Source organism: Antrostomus carolinensis, unplaced genomic scaffold (assembly GCF_000700745.2).
Source record: "Antrostomus carolinensis isolate BGI_N321 unplaced genomic scaffold, ASM70074v2 scaffold38004, whole genome shotgun sequence".
In the NCBI taxonomy this organism is placed as follows: Eukaryota; Metazoa; Chordata; class Aves; order Caprimulgiformes; family Caprimulgidae; genus Antrostomus; species Antrostomus carolinensis.
In genome coordinates this window covers 982-10,383 of record NW_010313502.1, presented here as the reverse complement: position 1 = coordinate 10,383, position 9,402 = coordinate 982, and the positions used below count along the sequence as shown (strand labels likewise).

The window sequence follows — 9,402 nt, the reverse complement described above, 5'->3', positions numbered from 1 at the left end:
CCTTCCAATCCCCAACATTCTGTGATTCAGACCATAATTACTTTTGTTTTTAAAAGTCTTTTGGACTGGCTTAATTCTGCTCCCACCAATGCAGAAATATTTGTCATCTTTAATGAGATTAAAATACAGTGCTGTAAAGCAAAAAAACCTGCTTATATCTATACCTGGCCGGTTAAAAATGCCAGTATATCACCATCATTCTCCATCTGGTGAATTTTCATTGCAGTTTCCACAGTTGATTTTATATAGTCTGGAACAGGACTATGAGGAGAGAAAATAGCAGAGAGATTAGGAGAAAAATAGCTAACAGACTCTTCACATCCATAAGGAACAAACAGAGCACTAGCTTTTGGACACTATATGTTGGCCATACCACATTTAGTTCATGATGCAACCTTGGGAATCAGCCTTCAGCCATTAATTTATTCCCTTTACACCACAGTAAGCTTAAAAACATGTCTAGTGCTATAAGCAATACCCAAATGTTTCCTAAATTGAGTGTTACACCTCCTTACCGTTGGGAATTTCTGAGCTCTAACCTAGACAAAATGATACCTCAGTTGCACACTCTCCTAATCACTACTGACAAGATCAAACAGCAACACACCTCTGGATGTAAAAGATGTCCACTGGAAATGTTCTCCCCTCAACAGTAAGGATCACACTGGTATCTTTGCTGGGGTCACCGGTCTCATTTTGATTAAAGAAATCCCTGAATTTCTATATTAAAATAAAAAACAACAACTTTCAGTTTGATACTTCAAAAGAAATCTGGGAGAAACCTAAAGACATGACAAAGTTAAATTACTACTACTTGGATGGGTTATTTTTCAGAAATTTGACAGTATTTTGATAAAGTTCCTATTTAAAAATTTTAATTTTGTTGCTTTCTATTCTGCCTGAGATTCAGGCATTCAGCATAAATACAGTGTCTTGCATGTTTATTACTTTGAGAAGCAAAGATTGAAAACAGGTAATAAAATTACTTAGATCATCTGATACAGTTGGGAAAAAGCAGATATATAAACTTTTTACTGGATCTGTAACAGTAGTGAACTCGAAGCTAAGAAGAACTTAGAAATGATAGGTCCCAAGAGTTTTGGGGAGGGCTTGCATATTCTCATCCATTTTTGGATGAGTAAGTAAATTTTACAGCTCTTGCTGAACTCCAAAATCTCACTTTGTAAAAGCAGAGTTAGGCTGATTTATGTAAGGTTTTGATTTATGTGCTATGAGACACCTTCATAAATTTAGATTTATTGCCATGAACTATTTCAACTATGTAATAACAAAAGAATCAACATTAAGAACCCAAATAATGCATCTCAATTTTTATAACCATTATGTAGATACCATAAACTTTCTGCATTTAATCAAATGTTTATATAGCCAGACTAATAATTTTGCTCCTATTATCTTATTTTTTACATTAACTGTAAACTATTTTAAATGTGTGATTTTTGGCAGTTAAAATTTTGCAAAGGCAAAGTATTGTAATGTTAACTAATATAAAGTACAGAATACAATAGTGCAAGTACTACCAAAGCACAGTATGCTATTGAGATTTACAGCAGATGACATTTGCCACTAAAGGAAATCTCAGTACACCTACAGCTTCAGTACTACATTGCAAGCTCTCATCACATCTCATGAAGGACACAATGGAGTTCGGAAGAAGTACAGAGAAAAGCAATGAAGGTGATAAAGAAGATGAAGTAGCTGCCTTGTGAGGAGACACTGAAAAGGCTGGGGCTCTGCTTGGGGAGCTGAGAAGACACACAGCTGAGGTTTACAGAATCAAAGGTGACAGATAAAGTAAATGTAAAACCGGTTTTTTATTGTTTGTTTGGTTTAAAAACAAATCCCACACTACTAGAACTAGGAGGTCCTTGATGAAACTAGCAGGTTTACAATAAATTAAATAAAGTACTTCATTATATAGCTGGTTGCAAATATCTTAAAATTGCTCTGACATGATGTCCTGGAGACATACAGCTTCGCCAAGCACACTCAAAGACAAATTAACAAACAGCAGGTCCATTAACATACACTAGAATGAAACAGCAGGAATGTACTGTCCAGTATCTCGGTTACAACCACTGCAGATGCTGAAGCAGCTCAGAGAGAACAGACCCACAGCAGGTGGACAGGCTCATATGCTCTCCCTAAACAGCATCTCCTATTGTAGCTGCTGCTACAGACAGAATACCAGTCTGGATTAAATGCTGCTCTGATCTAGGAGATTATTTCTTCTGTTCCTACTCAAAATTAAATTAACAATTCTTTTAGTAAGTTACATAAGTTTCCACAGGCTACAAGTCAATCAAGGCACTAGTAAAATCTCACTGAATTAAATCTACTCATTTATTCCTTATTTTTACTGGTCTATGGTTGTCTCAAATTATTGCAATCAGCAAAACAGAGTTAAATCAACATCTCTTATGAGACTAGATTAAGCCAAGAGAACATCTTTTTAAACACCACCACCAATAAGAGGAAAAAAGGCATAAATACATGAAAAGTAGATTCATACCTAAATTCACTTCCAAAAAATTTCGCTAATACAAAGTGAAAACCAAACACAGCAACTTAACTGCAGCAGATTTTTTTTCCCTGTACTACTCCCTCTCTTCACCACTCAAACAGCAGTAATGCTTTACAAGAAGCAAGCAGCACGGAGGATAAGCTGTATATAAATAGAACTGGAGCTGCCACTTAAGGTCACTTCATTTCAAACCAAATCTTTGAGCTATACCTCTGCATCCAAGGTGGCTGAAGCCACAATCAGTCGAAGATCCCCACGCTTCTTTTGAACCTAGAAGAGAGACCAAGAACATCCAGAGTAAAAACTATTTTCTGAGATACAAGGCTAAAACCAAGTTTCAGAGCACACAGGTTACTAGGAACTTCTCTTTAAAAATACTTCAAAACTGTGAGACAGTTGAAGTATTGGACAGCTGAAGATATATAAGTGAAGCACCCATATCACCCCGTAGATCTATAACCTGATGAGTGTCTGGAATTTTACATATTCATTTAAGGGCATTGAGTCTGTAATAGTTAGTGGTGGAAGTCAGATCTTCAGTAGGTTGAAATGGGTTCACTAATCAGCCATCAGGATTAGACGTTTAATGAAAAGGATAAAAATGAAAATGGTTACAGAGAACATTAAAAAAATAACCTTTTTTAATAAGCCAATGGCAATATCTGTATAGAGAGTCCTTTCATGGGCTTCATCCAGCATGAGGACACTGTGAATAAAGCAGAATGATAACATTTCAGAAATGGTTTGATTGACACTAGAATTGGTGTCTTCTTGTCTTCTAGCAAAATCATTATTTGAAATCTAATGCTGGAGTATTAGTGTTTACAACCACTTAGAAAACTGTGGAAGTTAAAAAAAAAGTGCAGTGATGAAATAGGGAGAAAAACTTTGATAACACCATGTGATCCATACATACTGTTCTTTATTCAGGCTAGCTTTTGGAAAGAGGCAGAAGAAAAAAGGTGTATCTTTACTGTACTGCATAGGTTTTCTGGATACTAGAATAGCCTGTGTTTGTTGCTGATTTTTTATTTGATTAGCATGAGAAAGAAAAAGTGAATTTAAAACTAGTAAATGAAACAATCCAGATGCCATGAGGCCCATTTAACTTTTGTTCCAGAACCACATCAGCAAATCCTGCCGTGTTTGGTGTTGCAATGATCAACTGACTTTCTAACAGTCTTTACAACATAAAGAAGTCAAATTCTTAAAATAATTTTCACATATTTTGGTATTTCATTCATAATAACCACACCTTGGTCTAAAAAAAAATGCAGTTTAACAAATGACACTTCAGCAAACATTCATTCCATGTCCTTACCTGTATCTTGTTAATAAAGGATCAGCCATCATCTCTCTCACCAGCATCCCATCAGTTAGAAACTAAAAGTAAATGCAAAGAAAAATGTTAAAAAAAACCCTATCGGCTGGTCTTGATTACCCATGTGATTTTTAATTATTATTTTCTAGGCTTTTGTCTGAATTCTTCCTTGCCTTTAATTTTCTAATGATCTATTAAATTGATCAATTTTCAGCTGTGACAGCTGAATGTGTATTTCTGAGTGCTAACCAGAGATAAGCAGAATGATTGCTTTTTAATCAGTATTTTTTTTTTTTTAAAGAAAAATAAAAGAAAAAACAGTTATTTTTATATTGAAAAAAATAACAGATTGGCAGCACTGGAACATGGCAATAGAAGTTTCTTCACTCTTGTCTGTAAATGGCTAAATCTGTCCCACCAATAACATCCTGTGTGTCAGTCTTGACCCTCTCAAAGTAGGTTACTTAATATCTGTCACACAACTCTGACCAGAAATTCAACAAAATGCAACATTTTAATTTAATACTTTCTTCCTACTAGCCAGTGGAAACCCACCAGCGTTATATGGTCATCAAACAGTAGTTTGACCTGGGACTCCAGCTGTGGCCTTGAAATAGGCAAGAACTGGTATGCAAGGTAAAAACCTCAAAACTTCCAATTCCAAAGGATTAATCATCATACTCAAAATAAAAAAAAAAAAAGAAATATTTCAGCTGCATTTAATGAACAAACATCTCAATTTCTTTCACTTTAAAAGGGCTACTAGCCTCAGAAAAAAAAACAGAAAGTAAATTGTCTCATTCATCATCATTGCTATTCCAGCATAACTAAAGCAAACTCGTCTGTACCAACACAAGCAACATTAATATTGCTTACAGCACTAAAGAACAGCTGCACAGCTTGCTATTTAATCCACAGCAAATTACTCTGTTAGCCTACTCATCTTGTTTTATCAGTGCTTTTAATCAAAACCTATTTTTAGGGTGGCAAGGATACTTGAGCTGTGATTCACTGCAGCCTTTCACTATAACTTTGAGTGACATATCAGGTCACACGAGCACTGTACCAACATCTGGCCATACCTGCTTTGAAAATCTCCTTTAGTTTTTAAACGGTGGCTGCCAGACTAGCAGAATAAAACACATACTTGTTTTATTAAGGTTTGGATAGTCACAGCCATTTCAAGCACACTTCTGGGGTCCCCACCTGGAAAACTGGAATGCTATCTATTCTCTTCACTGGGCATCACAAGGGTCTCATTAATTTCGCAAAAGTACTTGAAGAGTTTCAGCCAATCCTTTCAGAGTAACCACATATTGTTAGTGTTTCACCTTAATTCTGGTAGCCTGTGGATCCGTGCAGTCATCAAACCGAATACAATATCCAACTTCATGTCCCAGTACTGCACCTCTTTCATCAGCAACTCGGCCTGCAACCTGAGAAAAGAGATTCTTATAAACAAGAGACAGCTCTCAGCACATTTCTTCATTGTATCATTATTTTGTCCAAAGAGAATTTGCATCAAAACAGGAACAGATCTAATGTTTCCAAAGAATTATTTGTTCTCATTCAAACACAAAATTCTGTTCAACATAACAGTGCATACTGGACATACAAGTGGTGAAAACTTTTAAAATATTTCAGTGTAGCTTAATTAATCTGTTTCTACTCAGGAAAGCTACAGAGGTACCTTTCTGTGATAAGTACTCTGACAGACCTACAAAAGCAGACACTCAACCAGTCACAATGCTGGAGAAGGACCATTTGCCAGGAGTGCAATTTAAGAACACAGCTGGCATGCAAAAAAGGAAAAAAGTACAGATATATGACACGCGGAAAAAAGTTATCAGTTAAGCTGATCTCATGCTGAACTTACACAGACTTTTTAAATGAAAATTCTACTGTACTTTTCATAATATAGAATCTTCTATTCAGAAAACAGAGAACTGGCAGAACAATTAAAAGTAGTTTACTGTTTTTGGAACAGTACTACCCTGGGCCAGTTTTAAGCCAATAGCTCCTTTAGCTAAAAATCTTGAGTTATTCAGGCTTATTCTACAGAATATTAGGTATTATCAGGTCATGCTGTCAACAAGCTACAAAGACATTTAATAGCTAAAGACACAAAAAAACTCCACAATACATACATTAGCCCTAGTAGAATTCCAAGAGCAAGCTACTTGCAGTCATTTGAGTGACATTCTAAACCAGACTGACAGGCTGGGAATTCATTATTTCACTTGAAATCTTACCACTCCACCACTCTCAGCCCAAGTGTTCAGGATAATTGTCAGCCTGGGTAATGCAAGCAGAAGTTACGGAATTTCTAAACCATGCCTTATGCCTCTGCAACTACCTGTCTTTACTTCTGACAACCCTCTTACTCTGGATGGGAAAGAAGGTAAGTATACTAATTAAAATAAAAGATCACTTTCAGTTCAAGACAAAGCAATAAATCACCAACTATATTTCTCATCTCCCCGGAACAACCAGACAGTTCAGGCAGTTTGCAACAACATTCTTGAAGAAAAATCCTATATCTACATACTAAGCCCTAATTGAGTAATCTTTTTATTTTAGGCTTTAAAATAACGTGTTAAGACATCAAAGGAAAAAGAGAAGTAAGTTTGTGATGAGAAATCATTGCAGTATACACAACATCTCCTGCAGAACTGTGCACTGTCCTATGAAGGAGAAAAGGGAGGACTCTGCAGGCAGACTGCCCAAAGCACAAGATGTAGATCACTGCTAGAAACTGTTTCCTTAACCATGTTGGATGTGGTCAAAGAATACTGGAGGAGATGAAACAGCAAGCTGTACAGCTCTTCAGTCTACTACACTTCTACCAAAGGCATAAGCTGACTTATTGCAGGTACAGTTTAATACATTATGAAGAACTGGCAAAAGGAGGGTTGCAAAATGGCATCTCAGTTTTCTGTACAAAGAGAATTCTGCAGCAGAAACTTCAGCCCACCAAGCCAGTGCTCGGCAGCAGTCATGAAGACAAGGAGCACTGGATGCCTTTTGTGCAGACTATTACCAGAGTTGTTGCCCTCAGCACCCCATCTTCTACCTGTCATAGTACATCTAGCTGATGTTATGCTCTCCTAGACATACTGTGTGTATTAAAAGATTTGTGACAATAAAATTCTTTCTTTTCCCCAAAACGCTTACAAGGAGAAACACAAAAAAACCCTCCAAGAAAACAACAACAAAAACCACAGAAAAAAGATTCAAGAAAACTAGGTATGAATTGCTAGAAAGAGGTACACAACCTCCTGGCTACGTTACCATACACAGTTTTACATCACTACTTTGTGAAAGAAGTTAATGGTCACACAAGCACAGTTTTAGTCCAGAGTCAATCATAGCTCAGCCCTGTGCAGCCCTAACTTCTGTACACAGTTCTGCTGATACCAAGCAATTTTATTTCAAAGCTTCTACATCTGCAATTCTGGACTTGGAATCTTTGGCAAGACCTACTAATCAGGTTGAATTCAGTGTACAGCACCAGCAATCCTGTGAGGAAGATAAGCAGAAACGTCTGTTCATTCAGGAGCTCATGCAGTGGTGATTTCTGCTATTCAGCAAAAGCTGTTAATAAACTGGAGGTTATAATGACAATAAACCAGGAAAATTCGGACACGGAGAAACTTACTGTAACAGCAGCAACCCGGCGAGGCTGCGTCACCCCAACAACCCTTCCTTCTGCTGTCCAGCCAGCTTCTGCCAGGTACTGCAAACAAACATTGAGGATAAGGAATTAATTGCTTAATTAATTAAGAAATAAACGCTGTGATTACAGTGAGGTGTTATTTCTCCACACTATGTGCTTCTTCCTGGTTCTCTGGTTCTGACACTGATGTGTGACCTTGGGCAAATTAGTTACACAAAACCACAAAAAAATACAATATTTGAAAATTTCCAAGAGGAAAGCTCATAAGAAAAGCGTGTCTTTTTTCTTTCTTAAAACCATATTCTCAATAAAATTTTAAACATAATTCTGATAGAGTAATAAACCCCTATTATAGCACAGTGACTACTATTTGTCCAGCACAGACTTATTTGTTGTGTATAGTCCTTTCCTCTAGTGGAAGAAGGTTTTATATTACAAATATACCAGCTCCTGCTGCCCAATATAAAAGCCTTGTATTTCTCTCCTTTTGGTCACACACAGGAGCACAGGTGAATCCCATTCTCACACTGCAGTTCTGGTTTGCTGGTTTAACATTTCATGTAAAATCCCCTGCAGGAATACCTGGTTTTATAAAGTTGAACAGACACTTACTTGTGGAATCTGTGTTGATTTCCCGCAACCTGTTTCCCCAACGATCACCAGCGTTTGGTAGTTCTCCACTAAGTAAAGTATGTGATTTCTTAGCTGAAAGAAAAGTTTACATTTCAGTATCAAACACAGGTGTGTGCAAAAATAAGAATAATTAAAATGATAATATTTACATATCTAACAGACACAGTAAATTCATTTTACATGGAGTTTACTACCAAAAGTGAAACAGTTGTTTAAAATCTATGTGACATGCACAACATATAGTAATGAATACAAACCTACAAAGCCTGTAAACTGTCAGTAACATTGTCAAATAGGACAATTCATTCCAACAAATAAAGAAAGCGAGGTCATAAAATTGTTTTATGTTGTAAAGTGATTCCATACTGCTCTTTGAAAAAAAGACAAGTCAGACATCATGCAACAGACTTAATATACCAAAAAGAACTTCTGTACCTTAAAAACAGGCAGCTTTTGTCTTTGTTGTTCAATAGAAAGGGAAGCATAAGGATTGTAGATGACAGTTATGCCACTGCTCTCAGCAGGACTCTGTCTCTCCTCTGAGACACTGACACCAGGACCTTCCGTGCCTAGATGACATGAATTTATTTTAACTGGAAGCGTACACTTCTGCCTTGCACATCACAATACAACCCAAATAAATATGTTCCTTACAATGAGGGATCACGGGTAGCAGCATATATCAAAAGATGAACTTTTCAATTAAAATAATCAAAATATGAACTAACGGTAAAGATGTAAAAATTCTTTCTAATTAAATATGTGTCTCCTGCCACTTAAAAAAAAATCTAATGTGAGTAAGTATTCAAATTTTTAAAAGAACGTAAAGGAGGAAAAAAGCACATAGGAAAAATATACAGTGAGATCTTGGGAACTTTCTTCTTCTTCTGTGCAGTAGTTCAGATATATCTTCAATATCCTTCTCAGAAGCATGTCCATGGATTTTAAGCCAGCCAGTCAGACATGTAACAGAACTTCCCTTGACTAACATCAAAGGTAAAACATTCAACCTGCCCACTCATGAGATATGCCACTCTCTCCAGATCCGAATTTACCTCAGGAACTGAATTGCTGCAGGTTACTGTAAAACTACTGAAAACACTGAATCGTGCAAGTGAACTAGAAACAAAACCTCATCTCAGTAATGGAATGTATTATCTCCTGCTGCAGATTCAACTGGGAAAGTCTGAGAGCAAAGAGAAGGATTCCCCTGTTTTGTAGGATATC

The 9,402-nt window shown here is 36.6% G+C and overlaps 1 protein-coding gene across 1 annotated transcript; it reads right to left on the bottom strand.

The window, feature by feature from the left end:
• Window positions 1-164: 164 nt before the first annotated feature.
• LOC104524478 (probable ATP-dependent RNA helicase DHX35) lies at window positions 165-8,744 on the bottom strand (the record flags this gene model as incomplete). The annotated part of the gene is made up of 9 exons (XM_010167376.1): window positions 165-261; window positions 608-720; window positions 2,756-2,815; window positions 3,182-3,251; window positions 3,867-3,928; window positions 5,198-5,302; window positions 7,525-7,602; window positions 8,155-8,247; window positions 8,611-8,744. Coding segments are annotated over 9 exons (812 nt in total), but the record flags the coding sequence as incomplete, so codon positions are not given.
• Between the last annotated feature and the right edge of the window lie 658 nt (window positions 8,745-9,402).